Below are 21653 nucleotides of genomic sequence, written 5' to 3' on the forward strand. Positions count from 1 at the left end.
CCAGCTCAAATATTTGAAAGGACTTCAGACAATGGACCATAGGGAGAACAAGACTAACCGGAGAGAAGGAAACAAAAAACCCTGCAATTGTCCCAACTCACTGACTACAGGCTACAGCACAAAGGGGGTGGGAGGGACAAACAGAGCCTGTAGTGTTACTGAGTTGAGGAGACAAAAATTAGTGTTTATTTATATTAGTGGAGGCCAATGTGGCTATAGTCTGAGAGGGAGAGAACAGAAGGACCCCTTCTAAACTTTGGTTGAATACTGATAGGCACATGAATGAGAGAAAACTACTCAAATTTAAGAGCCACTAGAAAGAACAGGCAAGAAAATTATTGGCAGTGGGGGTGGGGTGTGTGGGTGGCTCAGTCGGTTAAGTGTCTGCCTTTGGCTCAGGTCATGATCTCAGGGTCCTGGGATCAAGCCCCGAATTGCATCAGGCTCTGTGCTCAGCAGGGAGTCTGCCTCTCCCTCTCCTTTTGCCCTCCCCCACTCATGCTTGCTCTCTCTTGCGCACACATGCACTTGCTCTCTCTCTCAAATAAATAAAATCTTTAAAAAAAAAATTACTGGCAGTTGCACAGGGTTAGGAATAGTACCTGTCCCTGATAGTAAAGATTTGGTAATAATACATGGAATATTAGGTAGAATCCTCAGCAGGGTAGAGATCAAATCTTCTAAGATTAAAGATTGCTTTGGACCTAACAGAGCTTTAATGTATACCTTGAAAGGATTCAACTGAATCCAAGTAAAGAACAGACAAAACAATCCCTAGAGGTTGTCCCCACCAGCCAGAGTAGAAAATGTGCATGAGGGCGCCTGGGTGGCTCAGTTGGTTAAGCAACTGCCTTCGGCTCAGGTCATGATCCTGGAGTCCCGGGATCGAGTCCCACATCGGACTCCCTGCTCAGCAGGGAGTCTGCTTCTCCCTCTGATCCTCCCCCTCTCATGCTCTCTGTCTCCCATTCTCTCTCTCAGATAAATAAATAAAAAATCTTAAAAAAAAAAAAAAAGAAAATGTGCATGAAATCAAAATTCGTTATTTAAAAGAATTTTTTAAAAATTTCAGCAACCCAAAACTGTAATTTACATTGTTTAGCACCCAACCAAAATTACTGGGCATATATAAAAGTAGAAACATATAGTCACATACAGGAGAAAGTTCAATAGAAACAGACCCAATAGTCCTAATATCCAGATAAAAACCTTCAAGATGGTAGAGGAAAATGTAAGCATAATGAAGAGAGGTATGAATGAGAAAAAAAATGAAAGCTAGAATTTCTGAGATAAAAAACATACACCGTATGGGATTGAAAGCAGAATAGACACTCCAAAGAAAAGATTAGTGAATATGAAGACAAAGCAAAAGAAACTATCCAAAATGAAGCACAAAGATTAAACAGAAAAAAGAAAAGGACAAAGCATCCATGACCTGTGATACAATATTAAATGGCCTGACATACACGTAACTGAAGTCCCAGAAGAAAAACAAGTTGAAAAATAACAGCCTCAAATTTTCCAACTTTGATAAAACTGTAAACCCACTGAATCAAGAATCTCAAAGAACCCCAAGTAGAATAATCTTTAAGAAAGTTGTGCAAAGACGTATCATAAATAAATTGCTAAAAACCAAGAATAAAGAGCCTATATTTTTAAAATACAGAGGGGAAGAAAAGACCCTTTACATATAGAAGAATAAAGTTGAGGACAACAGACTTTTTGTCAGAAATAATGCAAGTTAGAAGAGAGTGAAGAGACTTCTGTAAAGTACTACAGAAAATCGTCAACCAAGAATTCTTAACTGAGCTAAAACATATTTCAAAAAGGAAGTCAAACAGAAACTTTTAAATGCAGTGCTATCAGATCTGTGCCCCTAGAAATATTAAAAGAAGCTCTTGAGAAGGGAAATGATACCAGATGGAAATTTGGTTTTAGCCAAAGGAATATTCCTAGGGTTAATGGAGACATTTAATGATGATAAAATGGTCAATTTATCATGAAGCACAACAATCCTAATGTATATGCACCTAATAAGAGCTACATAATACATAAAAAGACCGAATTAAAAGGAAAAACGGAAAAATCTACCATTATAGTTGAGGATTCTAACATTCCTCTCAGTAACTGATAGAAAATAGGCAGAAAAGCAATATAAATATAGAAGATTAAGCTACACAATCAACTTGACCAAACTGACACTTGCTGAAAACTACAGCTAACAAAAGCAAGATGCATAATACTTTCAAGTACTCATAGAACATTCATCAAGGTAGAATATTCTGGGCCACAAAACAGAATTTTAATATAGTTAATACATTTAAGAAGGTTGAAATTATACAAATAAACATAAAGAAGAAAAATATCTGGGGGCACCTGGGTGGCTCAGTTGGTTTAAGCATCTGTCTTTGGCTCAGGTCATGATCCCAGGTTTCTGGGATCGAGCACTGCATCAGGCTCCTTGCTCAGCGGGGAGCCTGCTTCTCCCTCCCCCTACCCCTGCTTGTGCTCTCTCTCGATACCTCGCTCTGTCAAATAAATAAATAAAATCTTGGGGAAAAAAGAGAGGAAAAAAAAAATCTGGAAAATCCCCAAATACTTAACAATTAAACAGCATAAATACCACATGGGTCAAAAAAGAACTCAGAAGGGAAAATTAGGAAATATCTTGAACTGAATTATGGATAAAAACACAACATATCAAAATATGTGGGATGCAGTTAAGGCAGTATTTAAAGGAAAATTTACTGCATTAAATGCTCAGATCAGAAAAGATGAAATATGTGAAATCAATGACCTAAGCTTCCATCTTAAAAAAACTAGAAAAAGGGGGCGCCTGGGTGGCTCAGTCAGCTAAGCGGCTGCCTTCGGCTCAGGTCATGATCCCTTCTCCCTCTCCTTCTGCCTGCCACTCTGCCTACTTGTGCTGTCTATCTCTCTGTCAAATAAATAAATAAAATCTTAAACAAAACAAAACAAAAAACTAGAAAAAGAACAGGAACTACACCACAAAAATAACAAAGCAAATAAAACAGAAGGATGGATTAGTAAAGATCAGAAATCAATGAAATAGAACACACTCATGTGCATGCACACAAAGTAGAACAAATCAATGAATATGCTGATTCTTTAAGAAAAATCACTACAACTGATAAACCACAGGCTAGACTAATGAGAAAAAAGAGGAAGACACAAATTACCAAGATCAGGAATAAAACTGGAAGTATCCATACGGATCCAATAAACATTAAAAAGATAATAAGGGAAGATTATGAACAAACACCAAAGCTCATTCAAGAAGGAATGATCAACAAAATGAAAAGGCAACCTACTGAATGGAAAATATTTGCAAGTCATATATCTGATAAGGGATTAATATCCAAAACATATAAAGAAATCCTACAACTTAATAACAAAACAAAAACCCCACAAATAATCCATTTAAAAAGGGGTAGATCTGAACAGTCATTTTCTCCAAAGAAAAGCACATGAAAAGATGCCCAGCATCACTAATCATCAGGGAAATGGCAAATGAAAGCACAATGAGACATCACTTCACACCTGATAAAATAGCTATTATCAACAAGACAAGAAGTAACAAGTGTTGGCAAGGATGTGGAGAAAAGGGAAACCTTATACACTATTGGTGGGAATGTACATTGCTGCAGCCACTATGGAAAACAGTATGGAGGTTCCTCAAAAAATTAAAAACAGAACTACCATATGACCCAGCAATTACACTTCTGGGTATTTATCTGAAGAAAATAAAAGCATTAACACAAAAAAGTCTATGCATCTCCATTGCAGCATTTAGAATAACCAAAATGTGAACAACGTAAGTGTCCACTGATGGATGAATGGATAAAATGTGTATATAAAATGGAATGCTATTCTCTCATAAAAAGGAATGAAAGAAATTTTTCCAGTTGAGGCTACCTGGATGGGCCTTGAGGGCATTATGCTAAGTGAAATAAGTCAGAGAAAGAGAAAGACTGTGTGATCTCACTTATATGTGGAACCCAAAAAGCAAATAAATAAACCAAGCTCACAGATACAGAGAACAGACTGGTGGCTGACAGAGATGGGGTTGGAAATAGGTGAAGAGAGTCAAAAGATACAAACTTCCAGTTATAAAATAAGTAAGTCATCAGGATGTAATGTACAGCTTGGCAACTATAGTTAAAAATACCATGTTGCATATTTGAGAGTTGCTAAGAGAGATCTTCAAAGTTCTGATCAGAAGAAAAAAAAATTCTGTAACTACATATGGTGACAGACATTACTAGACTTATTGTGATCATTTCAAAATATATACAAATACTAAATCATTATAGTGTACATCTGAAACATGTTGTATGTTAATTGTACCTCAATTTAAAAATTTAGTATGTTCTTTCCAGTTAATAAAGTCTTACAGTAATTTTACACTTAATATTGTATGTTGCTACTGTTACCAAAAATGTTACTATTTTGTATCAACTGTCACTTTGATGTAATAATTTAAGTTTGGTATTTTCTACTGATACAGTTATTAGTAGTATGAGGAACATCAGTTAGGGTCCCAGCTGGAAACAGTACACTCAAATTAAGATGAATCAAAGATATTTACAAAAGGGCAGGCAGGATAGGAGAATCACAGGATTAATGCAGTAACCAAAATTAGAAGCCCCTACTCCTAAAACAGAAAAGATAAGGGATGAGAGCTGTTATCACTCCCCAAAGAGAAAAAAGGTGTATTGAAAGGAAACTTTGGTTGAAGGACACAGGCAACCCAACCTCAAAAGGAGGAAATAGGGAAATAAATACCTTGACCTTTGAGGTTTCCTCCCATCTTCTCCTAGAGCTCCTCACTGGCTTACCCCAACAGGAATCCAAAGTAAGGGAACCCAGTGATGAGTACAGGCTGGCCTTCAGCAGAGTGGATGTGGAGGGGCCAACAGATGATGCGAAGCATGTGTTGCTTATTTTAATAAGTATTCCTTTCTGTATTGACAATTTGAATGTTAATTAATCAGGACTGCAGTTGCTGGTGACAGAAACTCAATGTGATGTCATTTAAACAAAAAAAGGAAAAACTGGAGGAAGGGGTAGAGAAAAACTGATTTTAGGGAAACAAATGCTCCTGGGGCACAATCTTCCTCATCTCTACAAGTTGGTTTCTTTGTGACAAAGTGGGGACCTGGTCTCCAGAAGTGACTTGGGTGGCATCTTTAGAGCAGTATAATGAGATGAGATGAGACTCAGCTTCCAACTCCACAGAGAAAAAAGTCTTAGAGAAGAACTTTACTAAGAGATGTAAATGAAGATTTGCATAAACAGGCTAGGAAGACTAATTTGAAAGATGTTAATTCTTATCAAATTATAAGCATAATGTAATCCTAAATGTCACTTGAATTTTTGGGGAATATGAAAAATAAAGTCTAAACTTCATCAAGAATTTGCCCAAAAAAGGAACAGCAAAGATAACTTGTTCAATTATTAAAATGCATTATCAAGGGGCGCCTGGTGGCTCAGTCGTTAAGCGTCAGCCTTCCGCTCAGGTCATGATCCCAGGGTCCTGGAATCAAGCCCCACATTGGGCTCCCTGCTTGGCAGGAAGCCTGCTTCTCCCTCTCCCACTCCCCCTGCTTGTGTTCCTGCTCTCGCTATCTCTCTCTCTCTGTCAAATAAATAAATAAATAAATCTTTTAAAAAATTGCATTATCAAGTGATTAGCAATTAAAAGTGTTATTCTGATGGAAGAATGGCAAGTTAATTGAACAAAGCAGATATGTAGGTATGTGCATAATAAAGAACCCAAACTAATGGGATGGGAATGGATTAACCAATAAATGGTGCTGGGAAAATTAACTATACGGGACAAAATTATGCTAGACCCTTAAGTCACATTTTGTACCTAGATAACTTAAAAGATAACTTAAAGAGAAATATAAAAAAGGAAAGCATAAAATATAATAGAGAAGATGAACATTTAATCTTGGTATGCAAAAGACTTTTTAAGTATAATAAAGGAGGTTTTACAACATATAAATGTACAACTTAAATGAGAAAAAATTACATGCAAAATTAAAAGGCAAACCGCAAACTAGAAAAACATTCTTAAACTGAGGAACTATTACTACACTATATAAAAATATTAAACAAATGTTTACTAAATGATGTTTTTGTTGGTTAAATGTACTGCTCTGAAATCATTAGGGAAAAACAAAGCTAATTATTTTAGATAATAGTAAAAGATAATGATATTACCTTATTAAAAATAAATGCTTTAGATTGGCCATTCATAATTTAGTAAAATTTTATTTTCATTATACCTATAATAGAAGAGTAAAATACACACAGAAGTAAGGTTCACATATTTTTCATTTTTAGAAAATTAAGTCCCTTATGGTCAAAAGTGGTCATTTTATATCCTTCACACATATTCACTGTGAATAGCTTCACTCAAATTACCTAGGTTTTGTTGTACAATACATTAACTGCAGTTGCTGGTATAATTAAAAAAAAAAAAAAAAAGACAACTTGTAAAAATGTCACTCACCTGACATGGGACATTAAACACATAGAATGAGTTCAATAATGATCTGAATTTAATAAAGAATTGATTTAACTCTGCTCAAGAGTCGTAACTGAACACTTCTTTCCTAATGGAAGAACAAATTCAGAATATGCTATAAATACCAATTTTTAAAAAAATTGATGAGAAAATATGAATAGTGGCTGAAAAGATAAATGGGTGCATTCAATGAGAATTTTTATTTCAATTATCCACAAAACAATATTATGATACCTTATAAAAATATTAAGTTTTAGGCTACCATTATTCATTAAAAAAAAAGTGTTTGTGCTAGAAAGGTTGTTTTTGCCAACTTCCTTTTCTGGTGAGGGTTAAATTCCACATTAAGACACTGAAGATGAAAAGCTGCTGGGAAAAAAATCTTCAAATGTACAAAGTTATTTCTCTTGGCAATTTAAAAATACATAATCATTTAAACTGAATACACATTAAATTAGTGTTTTATTTCCTTACTATACAATTGATATAAGGAACTGCTCCATTTAGTTAAAACCTAATGAATACCATCAACTTTTCCTGACTTATTTTTCTGAACACAATTAGTACATAATTTTGTTATCCTTTTTAAAATGCTTAGAAAAATTATAATATCATAGTTCACATAAAGCCCTTTAAAAATCTGATGTCCCAGGTTGTAGATGTTCAGGGTAAATGATGACAGCAGTCTTAGGAAGACCCTCTTGGAAGAGAGATTCAATACTAAACAGGTTTGGTAAACATTAGAAACCTCAACAACTTTTAGTACCAGAACTATTACCAACTTACATGAAGCTCATTTGTCACATTTTTAAATTGTCTGAATTTCAACATAGTTACTATGGCACAGATTTTTAAACTTAATGATGAAATCAGATAAGTGATGGTAGTTAAAAATTATAATTACAGGGGCTGTTGGTTTTCAAGGTTACAGTGGAACTTGGGGTTAGGGGTTGTGAACAGGGCAAGTACACAACAAAGCTCACTGATCTTACTTAGATTCAACCACTTTTCTTGAATAAATGTTGATCAGGAAAAATATGGGAACGTAATGTATTGCTTTAAAAGTGTGACTTATTATAAAGGAGAATATTTTAAGACATAAATACCAGACATTTGTCAGATTCAGTTCCTTTGCTACACTTAAACCAACTATTTAAATTCATATTTTGGAATTTCTTTTTGAGTCGGACATAAAACTTTTGAGTTTCACTTCTACACTTTGGGCAAAAAACCTGTCCCCCCCACCCCTTCCAGTGCTGCTGTTATTCTCACTAAATTTTCCTCCCCAAGTCAACTAAATTCTAAAAAGGGAAAAAATGATTACCATTAAGTATATTTAAAAAGTTAATGCAGATTTCAACACAGATTTGAAAACTGGAGTTCTAAAAATGTTTTGCATAAAAGCTGTTATCACTGGAATTAGTGGGAAGCCTTAACTCAGCTGTTTGAGGCTGTAACGCTCATTTAGTGTTTATATTAAGATTAGTTTTAGTCATACCTTGTAACTCTTAAAATCTCAGAAAACAGTTAAGTGAGGAGCTGTGAGTGCCAGCAAAGCCATTTTGTCACTCCTTAACATGAACATTAAGCAAAACATTCCATCCCTCTACCTATAAAATTTTCACATTTTCTTTTCTCATTATTTCCTTTAAATATTTTCCTCTCTGTCAGTCTATATTCAGGAAGAGCAAAAGTGCATTCGAGTCCCTGATCTAGTGATATTTTATATTTGTGGCACCCATCACCGTAAGTACATACTAGAAATATCTCACAGTACCAGTCTATTTTTTAAAAAGGACTGTTTAAATACTGGGTCTTATTTTTTCATGCTATCTGAAGATTAAAAGATTTTTCCCTTGGATTGGACAGTACAACTTCAATTATATAGTGCCTTAAAAAAAAAAATCAATGCCTTATAAAAGATTACCTCACTTTCTAGTTACCTTCATTATTCTAAACTGAGCTATTCAGAAAATGATCAAAGTGAAAAATTTCGTCTACTTTCCAGTTCCATGAGTATGAGTATTAACATAGTGCATTATACTTTCAAATGTCACTACTGTCATCTAACATTTAATCAGGTTTTAGATGCTGTTTATATTCCTTTTTGCTTCTAAAAACCTGGTGCATTTCCATGCAAAAGAAGGTAGATATTAATAAGATTGCATATTAACTGTTCAACTTAGAAAAAAACTTGAGAGAACAATGAATGGAAAAAATCTTTAAAAACTGGAATGGAATTGTTTGGTCCCATAAAGTTCCTTAACTTTAGATTTTATTATGGTGTAACTTTTTATCTCCCAAGTTTTGTCTATAATGATACACAATTTTCTCTTAACAACTCTTGAGTTTGGGGAATAAAAGAAAGGAAGTGATTTATAACGAAGTAGCCTTGTTGCTTTTCATTGTCATGCTATCACTCACACTGTAATCAATATCATAACTATACTTTCTTTGGACCCTGAAATAAGTTGGAAAATTCATCATTGGTATTTTAGAGTTTAACACTTGGAAAAAAAAAAAAGTGGTTTGTGCAACCATATCTGGAATTCCAGTTTACCATTAAAAACATGCAGAGTGAAGAAGACTTTCTTCTTTTGATTCCTGTATGTAAAATAAGGAAGTCTACACAAGTTCTTTACATTTTGGCAGATTTGTGCATATAAAAGGCTACTTGGATTATAAATTTTCTCCTGGCTGGTACTGTGGCTCTGTAGCAGTGAAGTAGTCTTCCAAGAAGGACTGAATATATTCAAATGTTGGTCTTTCATCAGGGTCCTTCTTCCAACAAAGATTCATCAATTCATGTAGGGATTCTGGGCAGCCCTGAGGGCAAGGCATCCTGTATCCTCGTTCCACCTGTTCTAGCACTTCACGGTTTACCATACCTAACATACAAGATCCAAATATTAGGAAGAGTGATCCCAAACATCACTAGCAAAACAGAACAAACCCCCTAGCCACTAAATGATTCAAGGTATAGTAAGTTTATTTAGTGAAAGGATTCTTTCAACAAAAAAATAAATTTTAAATGTCAAGTATATCAAGAGCTTAGAAAATGCTCATCTGTTTCAACAGGTCTAATTTTTTTTCATTCCACCTAAAACCTTACTTTTAACACTAATGCCTTCAAAAACCAACCCCATTTGATTAATGAGAATGTAGAGTACTACTTTGAAGGACTGATACTTTCTGATATTAACAAGGACCAAATTTGGGTTAATGAGGGACAGTGGCAAGATAATGTCTGAAAGAACTTCCAAACAAGTTCAGAAGAAAGTTTTGGTCCTGGTAACTATATCGATGCACTTCCCTGAAACAGCTTCCTGTTTGCCTTTCTTCAAGTTATTAAATACAATTCCTTTCTTGTATTCCTTTGTACTCCTGCTTTCATTAGTAGCTCACCCTGTGTTACGCTAGGCTAAGCATACCTTCAATTATGGGGGGGGGGGTTGTTGGGGAGATGATCCAGGATATTTAAGATATGTTTATTACCTCAGAGAATAATAGAGATTAAAGGCCCATTTGGAAAATGTCCTAACTGAGAAAGCTGAGGTGAATTGGGTCACACCTCATGTGTTTGCCCCATCTCAAGAACCATGATTCTCAAATGCCAAAATAATGAGAGGGAGAAAAGCGGACGGAAGGGAGAAAAGAGAAGAAATAAAAGCCTTTCTCCCCCTCGCATTTTTTGCTCTTACTAAACTCTAGTTAAGGCTCTTGGAATAACCAAGAGCTAAAATGAAATGCCAGCTTACCTGGATATGGCACTCTGCCCTTTGTTACCAGCTCTGTCTGCAGAATTCCAAATGACCATACATCAGACTTTATCGTAAATCGACCATATAGTGCAGCCTCGGGAGCTGTCCATTTGATTGGAAACTTTGCACCTAAAACAATGATAATCCTGCTTAAGTAAATTGTTTTTAAAAATCTATTTTTGTAAATATGCTGTAAGCAGGGCTAATCTTTTGTCAATACCTTTATTGTGTCATCAATGTCAGATTCTTCAAAAGTACAAGATACATGGGAAAAATTCTTTAAAATTTAAAATTTATATTAAAATAAATCACATTTCTTCCTCATAAATCAATGACATAAGAAAAAGAAATGTTGGTGGGGACAGAAAACTATTCAAGAATAGAGGTAGAGGGGCGCCTGGGTGGCTCAGTCGGTTGAGCATCCAACTCTTGATCTCAGCTGAGGTCTTGATCTTGGGGTCATCAGTTTAGGCCCCATACTGTGCTCCACACTGGGCGTGAAGCCTACTTAAAAAACAGAAACAACAAAAAAACACAACCAAACAAACAAAAAAAACCAGAGGTAGAAACTCTAATAAGCAACTAAAAACATGATTATAGGCTCTATAACGTTTAAGGAAGTCTAACACCTAGCAGCTATAGCTAACTGTTGGTTGATGAGGGCCCATTCTGTTGGATTCTAATTTTAAAAGCCTCTATTTACTCAAATATTTAGTGTATGCTTCCTATGCACAAGATGTTTGCTAATCATTATGGGAGACATAAAAACACAGCCTTTGTGAAGCTTAGACATTTAGAGTGAAAATAAGATTATAGGTGTCTTATATACTTATGTATATATACAATGTTATAAAATAGTTCTTTAGATATTCAGAAAAGCAGATCAATTTTCACAAGCAGTCACAAAAACTTTCATTTAAAAAGCAGCAGCTAGGGGCGCCTGGGTGCCTCAGTCGTTAAGCGCCTGCCTTCGGCTAAGGTCATGATCCCAGCGTTCTGGGATCGAGCCCCGTATCAGGCTCCCCGCTCGGTGGGAAGCCTGCCTCTCCCCCCTCCACTCCCCCTGCCTGTGCTCTTCTCTCACTGTGTCTCTCTCTGTCAAATAAATAAATAAAATCTTTAAAAAAAAAAAAAAAAAAAAGCAGCAGCTAGAGGCACCCGGGTGGCTCAGTCAGTTAAAAGTTTGACTCTTGATTTTGGCTCAGGTCATGATCTCAGGCTCCAGGCCCACTGTGGGGCCTGCTTAAGATTCTCTCTCCTTCTCCCTCTGCTCCTTCTCGCCCTCTCTCCCTCTCAAATAAAATAAATCAAACAAAATAAAATGTAGCAGCTAAGTTAAACTTTCAAGAATGGTTAGAATTTTTAAAGTTAAGGATTATAGAAGAACAGGAAGATATTCAGCTGGAGGGAACTATACAAAAGTACAGAGGCTGAAAAGAAAGCCTTGTGTTAAAGGGGGTTTCTTAACCTGGCACGACTGGCATTTGGGGCTGGATAATTCTTTGGTGGGGGGCCAGTTTGTACATCATAGGATGTTTACCAGTATACCTGGCCTCTACCCACTAGATGTCAGTAGCTGTCCCAGCTGTAACAACCAAAACTGTCTCCAAACATTGCCAAATGTCCCCTGAGGGAACAACATCACCCCTGGTTGAGAACCTAGTTTAAGGCAACAGTTCCCAGTGGTTTGTGTACTAATGTGGTCACTGACAAAAAGTCACAGTCTGCTACGGAAAAAAAAAAGAGAGAGAGAGAAAAAGGATCACATATCAATTCACAATTTTTATTAATTTATAGGTATTATTAATTTATATTTCTTATTAATTTATAGGTATATCCTTTATCCTGAGATTATGTCCTTCCTACTTGGATAGTATTAAAATGCTTTCTTTTATGAAATGATGATAACAGTTGATAGCTGAGAAAAAAATTTTTTTGGCCTACTAACTAAATCTTTACTAATCTTTATGCTGGGCTTACTAGACTGTATTGAAATAGTTTGTTTACAATTCAGTCTTAGACATTAGTCAATGAGCTCCTCGACAGCAGAAACCAAGCTCTCCTAGCCGTGCCCTCATGCCTAGCACAAACATTTGTTAAAGGTAAGCCAGCACTAGAGAGTAGGGGACGGGCATGCCAAGGCATCTTTTTTTTTTTTTCTTTAAAGGCCTCTTTCTTCGTAGGTGTGGAAAGTGACTGAAGATTTTCAAGCAGGATCGACAACCTATGTCATGATTTGTTTTGGAACCTACTCAATCTCTGCCTATCAAAGTTACTCTCTTTCAGGGTGCCTGGGTGGCTGTCGGTTAAGATCTGACACTTGATTTTGCTTGGGTCATGATCTCAGGGCCCTGAGATTGAGCCCTGCGTGGGGCTCTGTGCTCAGCTGGGGGGGGGGGCCCACAACAGTCTGCTTCGGATTCTCTCTCCCCCTCTCCCTCTGCCCCTTCCCCCTGCGTGCTCGCTCTCTCAGATAAATCTTAAAAAAAAAAAAAAAAAAAGTTACTCTTCTCCAAAGCCCTGCTCTCTGAGCCATCCCCTCTGTGAAGTCCTTCCTGTTCTTTCCTCTTTCCCACAGTACTTTTCATATACTCTTTTGACATCAATTACACAATAATTTGCTTTATAGTTATATACATACATATACATATATTTCACCTATTAAAATATAAGCTCAATATTTACTATCTATTATGTTAGGTAATGTCAGGCACAATATTTTATTTCACTGAAGTTTCACAACAATCTTTAAGAGGAGATATTACCATCTAGTCTTTGTAAGTAAGGAGACTGAGGCACAGTCAAAAAATTTAGATAACTTGGTTGAGGTCTCTGGGTAATAAGATGGAAATGGGATTCAAAAACTCATACTCTTTCCATATGCATATATTGTATATATGTATGTTCAGTAAGTATGTACTGAATTAAAGTTTGCAAAAACAGACATCAAACAGAAGAATCAACCTTATATTAATTTCCACAAGTTCCCTTCCCTCTGTATAGTGTCAATCTTCCAAACATCTTTATTTATCACAATTATAAATTTGAAGAATTATAAATCTGGTGTAAAGATGGTTTTCAAGTCCTTTATAAAATTGTATGCCATTACTCAATTTATTAACTTCAAAAATACCTTTTCTGATCCTTAGTGTAGTAAAATCTGGATGGTTCTGAAGTTTGTAACAAAAGGAATTTAAAAATGCTTATTTGTTGGCATGACAAAAATAGTAAAAAAAAAAAGGAGTGTACTGCTTGCTATATTTATAACACAAAAAAACACAAAGTCAAGTTCCTCCTTGAGGGAAATAAGTATCATAAAGTCATGGCATCATGTATATACATGATGAATAAGATGTTTCTGTGACTCTTCTGAACAGACCTAGAGCGATTCTTATTCTGCAAAACCCTGAATACTCAAAAGAATGGTAAGAAAATCCATTGAGCATTAGGTTACGCTTGCATTTACTAAAAGTAATTTTACCTTGTCTTGCTGTATATTCATTGTCTTCAATTAACCTTGCTAAACCAAAATCTGCTATTTTGCACACAAGATTTTCTCCTACAAGAATATTAGCAGCCCGAAGATCTCGGTGAATATAATTCATTCTTTCAATATATGCCATACCATCAGCAATCTTGAAAAGGAAAAAAAAAAAAAGACATATGATACAAAGGGAAGGAGGGAGAGGGGGAGTCAGAAAAGGGAGAGCAGGAGAAGAAACAAGAGATGCGTATGGCCCACAAAGCCTAAAACATTTATATGGCCCTTTACAAAAACAGTTTGCTGAACTGTACTGTTGTGTTTAAGAGCCTTGAACACAGGACCATGGACTAGGCTTGGCATATGCTAAAGCCTCACATGGACAGTTTCTTGGTATAAAGCTTCCCTAAAGGGGCGCCTGGGTGGCTCAGTCATTAAGTGTCTGCCTTTGGCTCAGGTCATGATCCCAGAGTCCCGGGATTGAGCCCCGCATCGGGCTCCCTGCTCAGCGGGAAGCCTGCTTCTCCCTCTCCCATTCCCCCTGCTTGTGTTCCCTCTCTCACTGTGTCTCTCTCTGTCAAATAAACAAATAAAATCTTTTAAAAAATAAAGCTTCCCTAAACTTTCAGATTCCATGGATATCTGGATGCTCACACCAAGAAAGCGGTCTCAGAACCAACATGTCAACTAAAGGCGTCTCGAACACCTACCACATTTCTGAATAGAAACTTTTAGTAGTTTTCACTCATATTTAAAAACAAAGATTCAGGGGAATAAAAGGCACAGTACAGGGAATACAGTCAGTGATGTTGTAATAGCATCATATGGTGACAGATGGTAGCTACACTTGTGAACACAGTATAAAGTATAGGCTTGTTGAATCACTATGCTATATACTTAAAACTAATGTAACATTGTGTCAACTAAAATTAAAAAATATATTTTTTAATATATAAAATTGCTAGTACATGGTAATAAAAATTTAAAAATAAAAACAAAAATTCAGAAGAGTAAAAATAGCCCATTTTTAAGTGTATATTGCCATCTTCATTCTTGTTTTGGACTATATTAAATAGAAAGTTCAGCATATACTTTAGATTTCCAAAATTTTCTTTGGAATAGCAACCACTTGTTATCTTAAAATTTATCTGCTGAAATATAAATACATATGGATTTCTAAAAGGCCACATGATACACGACAGCACTATACTGGGAATTACATGCTTGGTTCTAATATTAGTGAGTTATATGAATCTGTTAGATACCGCAGGATCTTCAGACACTACGTTATCTGTAACATAAGGAAATCAGACTAGATTATCTCTAATGTTCCTTCCAACTCTAAAATTCCATGATTTCACTATATAAACAACAGCTCTACTATGATTATTTTACATTTTTATGTATACTTTCAATGCAAACTGATGCATGTACAGATACACAAATACCTGAGCAGCCATATCAACCAGTTGTGGGAGCTTCAAATACTTTCCATCTCCCTCCTTCAGGAAATCCAATAAACTCCCTATAAGAGAGAGAAAAATGTTCATGGAAAATAAGCAAATCTTAAATTAGGATTTAAATAAACATTCCCCCACCTCCAAACAAATCACCACAATACAAAACTTAAAACTTGTCATTCTTTAATATTTATTGCAGCTTTGGAATTTCTGAATAATTATCTTTAATATTCTGTAAGAGATCCCTAAACTGAAATTTTTTAAAAACTTCTCTGATAACATATGGAAAACTCAATCATCTCATTAGATTGTAGGCATTCCTTCTTTGCTATGATCAAGATTAGCAATTCCAATTTTGATCCAAAAGGCAGTATCAGATACCTGTATATTTTTAAGTCAATCTGAATCAAGAGCGCAGACAACTGGGAGTATCTTGGGGTACTTAAAAATAGACCTTGGTGGCTGAGTTGACATGGAAGTGTTAGTCTAATTAACTTCTCTTAATTTTAGCAGAACATACCATGGAACAGCAAAGTACTATGAATAACAGCTAACAGAAAGGCTAGAAAAGTCTAGTTGCTATTCTTGTATTACTGGTTAAAAACTTACCATGTACCTGAAGTTAATCAAGAAAAAATAGCAGATAAACCAAAATTAAGGTACATTTTTTTAATTTTTTAAAAGATTATTTATTTATTTGACACAGAGAGAGAGAGAGACAGCGAGAGAGGGAACACAAGCAGGGGGAGTGGGAGAGGGAGAAGCAGGCTTCCCGCTGAGCAGGGAGCCCGATGCGGGGCTCGATCCCAGGACCCTGGGATCATGACCTGAACCGAAGGCAGATGCTTAACGACTGAGCCACCCAGGCGCCCCTTACGGTACATTTTTAAAACAACTATACTGTTCTTGTCAAAAATAACAATGTCATCAAAGACAAGAAAAGCTAAGAGAGGGACTGCTCTAGATTAAAGGACACCAAAGAAAAATGACAACTAAAAGAAATCCAGGACCATGGACTGGATCCTGGATCGGGGGAAAGTACTGTTAATTAAGGACATTCACCAGGACAACTGATGCAAATGTGAAATATGGACGGACTGATATCAGATAATGGAACTGTATCCAATTTTGTCTTTAGGAGACAAACACTGAAGTATTTAGAGGTAAAGGGAACATAATATTTGCAATGTGCTCCTGAGTTCTGGGAAAAATCCTTATATTTTATGTATTGAAAGATACATATATAATTAACAATTGGCAAATCTGGCTGAAATATGTATGAGAATTCTGTGTATTATTTTTACAACTTTTCTAAAATTTAAAAGTATTTCAAAATAAAACAAGACAAAGAAAGCCCTTTCCACGACAGGATTGTGAAGCAAAGGAGAGCTATGACATAATCTCTTCCTTTACAGAGATTCAAAGTCAGAGAATATCTATATTTCTTCTGGTCTGTCTACTGCAGATGGAACATGGTATTGTGTTTGTTACTTTATCTGCCCATTTGAATATTTACGAAGGATCTACTACATGTAAGGCACTATGAAAGATATACAAAATACAAAGATAAATATGTCACGGTCCCTGAGCTTGAAGAGATCATGATCTAGTAAGAAAGTATAATATATAGATCTAGGAACTGTACAAATAATATACGAAAACAAATATTGCACAGTAGGTGTTATAAAATGTACTGTAAAACCTACAGTTTTACAGACACAATAGAGATGGTTAATTCTATGGAGACGTCAGAAAAGGCTTTACAGAGGAGATCTGTTTCTAAGGAAGAATGGGGGCAACAGGGAATTCTAGGAAGAGAGATTAACAAGTAGAAAGGCAGTACTGCATGTGACATCAAAGTTCAGGGAATTGAAAACAGTCCTTCCTATGCAAGAACACAAGGGACAAAAATGGGAACTGGTGAGGAAGAGACTACAGAAGGAAAGAGAAAACAGAAGGCAATGCATCAATGGACTTTAACCTTTTTACATGAAGTTTTATACTGAGAAGCAATATGATCAGATTTATGTTTAAAAAGCCATCATTCCAATAATAATATGGAAAATGAAATTGGGCCAAAACTGCATAAAAGGATTAAGTTTATAAGTTCCTAAAATAGTCTAGGAAAGACAGACTATTATGTTAAAATCTAGCAATGACAGTGGGAATGGAGAGGAGATATTTTCCAGAGAAATGTGATAAATGGGATCAATGGCACCGAATGGACCATTATTACACAAGGTGGTGGGGAAGTGAAGACTGCTGGGCCCTATGGCCAGAGTTTGCATCTCTGAGTTTCCAGGTGATGTTAATGTTGCTGCCATCCAATGCACTAGAGACTCTTGCATATAGGCAAGAAGAGGCAAGCACAAGGACATTCACTGTTACAGTGACAAACTAGAAGCAAGCTAAATGTTCACTGGGAAAGGAATGAATAAACAATGGTATACTCATACAGAATCTCAACCAACAGTTACAAATATACAAATTAGATCTTCCCTTATCCATATGAATAAATATCAAGAACATAATGTTGAATGAAAATAAAGCTAGTCAGATTTATGTAAGTTAAAAACATACAAATATTGTTAATAGGTAAATATGTATCAATAAAAGTACATCAATATGAAAGACAGATGGAAAAGGTAGGCACCAACTTCAAAATTAAGGCTACCTCTGGAAGGGAAATGGGCCCAAAAGAACCTGAAGAGAAGGCTCAAATGAGAATGGGCTCAAGGAGGGGTAAAAACAAAGATGCAATTAGATCTGTAACGTTTTGTTTTCTTAGTAGAGAGATCTGAAGCAAATATGGCAAAGTGTAAACATTAAATTTGGATGGTAGGGAGATGGTTGTTATGGTATTCTCTGTATGTCTGAAATATTCCACAATTTAAAAAAAATCTATGAAAAGTGCTGACATTAAATAAACAGTTTTAAAAAAGAGTAAATGGCTGGTTAGGAAGTGAAGATTTTTAAAAAAGGGAGAAGGGAAGCAAACAAGCAGAGCAGAAGGTGAAAAGCAGATGTTGAGACCTAGGAAGGGTTTTCTCTTTAAAGGAAGGATCAAAAACACAGGTAAAGAAATTGTCCTTAAACAGAGGAAGAGACACTTCTTTTCTTCACTTCCTTTCCTATAAGATAAATTGACATCACATAAATACTCCACATGGCAATGCAGAGTATACAGAAATAAATAGAAGGTACAGTTCTTTTGTTTTAAAGCATCTAAGGTGCCATGATTGATACATTAAGTAGAAGAACATTTTTTCAGTGTAACAATAGATAATTAGGGCGTCTGGGTGGCTCAGTTGGTTAAGCGACTGCCTTCGGCTCAGGTCATGATCCTGGAGTCCCGGGATCGAGTCCCACATCGGGGTCCCTGCTCAGCAGGGAGTCTGCTTCTCCCTCTGACCCTTCCCCCTCTCATGCTCTCTATCTCATTCTCTCTCTCAAATAAATAAATAAAATCTTTAAAAAAAACAACAACAATAGATAATTACTAAAATAGTGAAAAACTGCAACACACAGAAATCTAAGATTGCAATTGGTGTCATTTTGACAATTCCTTTTCTCTGATCTTTAACCAATGACAACAAATCCTACCTCCGCCCCCATCAAATGTGCCTTATAGTTATATTCTTCCCAGGAAACATACATAAATATGCAAAAATCTGACACACAACTTCAGGGGAAGTTCATGGACCCTTTGAAGCTCATCCATCACCCAAGCAGAGGGCAGGTACTCAATAAGTAATAGTGAAATCAATTCAGAGGAGCCTTAAGTTTTTTTCACATACCTCTCCAGCCTTATTTCCAACCAGCTGCCTTCTGTACATTCTACTTCCCATGGTTTTGTTCCCCATTTCCTCATATCCACTTAGCTCTGCAGAAATACCCATACCTTTCCCTTTACCCATCCATAGCCTTTACAACCTTAAAGGTCAGTTTAAGACTTGACTTTTCTACTAATTTTTCTCAATATATTCCAGCCTACGTGACCTCTTCCTCATTTCTATACTTACTGAATGTGTTAAACACCTGGAAATTCATTATGCTTTGGCCCTGTAGCTTATTTGTTTACAGTGAGCTAATATTTACTTTTATACTGAAAATTAACTCATCAGAAGGTCAGGTCTTTTCTCTGAGAATTCAATATAAGTTATTTGGGTGCTTAATTTCTTTGGTACCTTATACTGACTAGCAGAGTGTCCTGTAAATTAGAAGTATTCATACATTTTGGTTGTTAAAAATTTATAGAATAGTCTGATTATAAACATTTCATAGGATATAATGATCATGACAGATATGGACATTAATGAATGGCCTCAAATACTTGACTTAAGTATAATCTGAAGGAAATATGATTGATGGCCTGCTTGAGAGATAGGGAAATAAAATTCCAGATGAAAGACTTTGAACAGAATCATGGAAACCACAAGCAGTAAGAAGACTTGTCTAGCAAGGAAAGTGGGTTTATCTGGGAGCACACGAGGCAGTGAGTTTGAATGTATTATTGAGGATCAACTGCTAAGTACCTGAAACAAAATGGGTAAGTATGGAGTTTTAAAACCAGAAGGGTCATCTGTGATCTTGCATTCTAAATCTCTCATCTAGATATAATTCTAACCCAGGAAATCTGACAACATAAGATGTCTATCATGTTCCCCCAATTAAATAATTTTTGAAATCAATATACAAAGTTAAATGGACCATTAGCTTTACCTCCATTATATTCTTATGCTATCAATATCTTTTTTTTTTTTTAAGATTTTATTTATTTGACAGAGAGAGACACAGCAAGAGAGGGAACATAAGCAGGGGGAGTGGGAGAGGGAGAAGCAGGCCTCCCGCCGAGCAGGGTGCCCAACATGGGACTCGATCCCAGGACCCTGGGATCATGACCTGAGCCGAAGGCAGATGCTTAACGACTGAGCCACCCAGGCGGCCCATGCTATCAATATCTTGATTTAAACTTCCTCCTTGTCCCTCTTCCCCTTCTTATATAGTTCATCCAATGTACTCTGAAAGGGATTATTTGGCAGTTGTTTGCAGCAGAGATTCCTTCCAAAAAGTGCCATGTGCCTTGGGGCACATGGTTTGGCTATCAATTAGTAGGCTACCTCAATTTTTAATTTTTGGCTTTTCTATTCCTTTGGGAGGTGGGGGGGTTGATTTCCTACAGCAAATATGTAGCTTGTAATTGGCCCTGTCACCACTAGATGGAACTACATTGTTGGCCAAAACGGGACTACTTGAGAGGGATGACATAATCAGTAGCTTTAATTATGGATGAGTGACTCATTAAGAGTTGGGGGGAAAAAAGAGAAAGTTCGAGAGGGCAAAAGGAGGACTATCAACATACTTAGCGCTTACTGGTTCCTCTTCTAAAGCATCTTCTGTCCCTTCTCTTTATCCTGACCCTAACCAATTCTGTTACTAAAGATCCCACCTTGGGGTCTGGAATTTGGGAGAATGGAGAAATTTTAGTGAATGATAGTGGAAAAAAGTTTCTAGGAACCTGACTATGGAGATTGTTTTTATACTAAAATAAGATTTCATTAAGTTTACCTGATTTCTTTGATTGAGGAATAAAGATATAAATATGTTTCTAACTGCATTATTTTAATTTGTAGAAATACTTTTTCACTTTCCTAGCTATTCCATTTCCTTTAGTCAAATGGAATAAAAAACCTACTTACTTTCCTTTTTTTTTTTTTTAAGATTATTTATTTGAGAGAGCGAGAAAGAGAGAGAGAGAGTACATGAGATGGGGGAGGGTCAGAGGGAGAAGCAGGCTCCTTGCTGAGCAGGGAGCCCGATGCGGAACTCGATCCCGGGACTCCAGGATCATGACCTGAGCCGAAGGCAGTCGCTTAACCAACTGAGCCACCCAGGCGCCCAAAAACCTAATTACTTTCAACATAAATTGAGCTGGCTTAATTCTCCTTTTAAACTTTGTACTATCCTCTGGAATACCTGCAACTAATCACTATTCCATTACATAAAATGTCAGATTTTCTCCTTTCAATGTCTACATAAAAATCTCAAATTAGGGAACACTAGACAATAAAAATTTGTATGCATAAAAATAGAAATGAAGATTAAAAAAAATTTTTATCAACATGAATACCCTAAAAGAAACTAATATACACATACCTTTTGACATAAACTCAGTGACAATGTAAATTGGCTCTTCAGAAACAACAGCATATAGTGGAACAAGTTTGTCATGTCTTAATTTTTTCATTATCTGAGCCTCCTGAAGAAAAGCTTCTGGCATCATTGTACCTGGTTTTAGTGTTTTGATTGCTACTTTCGTGGTTCCATTCCATGTTCCTAGAGAAACACAGTCTACTATTTTAATCTATATATTAAGAGATTTTAAGCCAAACCTC

At 36.1% G+C, this 21653-nt stretch overlaps 1 protein-coding gene across 5 annotated transcripts in view; it reads right to left on the reverse strand.

Annotated features, from left to right (window-relative positions):
• Positions 1-6737: 6737 nt before the first annotated feature.
• Positions 6738-21653, reverse strand: part of YES1 (YES proto-oncogene 1, Src family tyrosine kinase) — a 76058-nt gene continuing 61142 nt past the window's right edge. For all 5 annotated transcript variants that reach the window (XM_054510353.2, XM_045886969.3, XM_054510352.2 and 2 more), the window contains 5 exons: positions 21415-21594; positions 15247-15323; positions 13799-13952; positions 10315-10446; positions 6738-9444 (listed from right to left, as the gene is read on the reverse strand). In XM_054510353.2, the coding sequence (XP_054366328.1) occupies positions 9236-9444; positions 10315-10446; positions 13799-13952; positions 15247-15323; positions 21415-21594 (752 nt within the window). In that variant the 3' untranslated portion in view covers positions 6738-9235. The remainder of the gene's footprint in view (positions 9445-10314; positions 10447-13798; positions 13953-15246; positions 15324-21414; positions 21595-21653) is intronic.

This window comes from Mirounga angustirostris, unplaced genomic scaffold (genome assembly GCF_029215605.1).
Source record: "Mirounga angustirostris isolate CCGP_5_RB_7025 unplaced genomic scaffold, mMirAng1.0.hap1 SCAF_14, whole genome shotgun sequence".
In the NCBI taxonomy this organism is placed as follows: Eukaryota; Metazoa; Chordata; class Mammalia; order Carnivora; family Phocidae; genus Mirounga; species Mirounga angustirostris.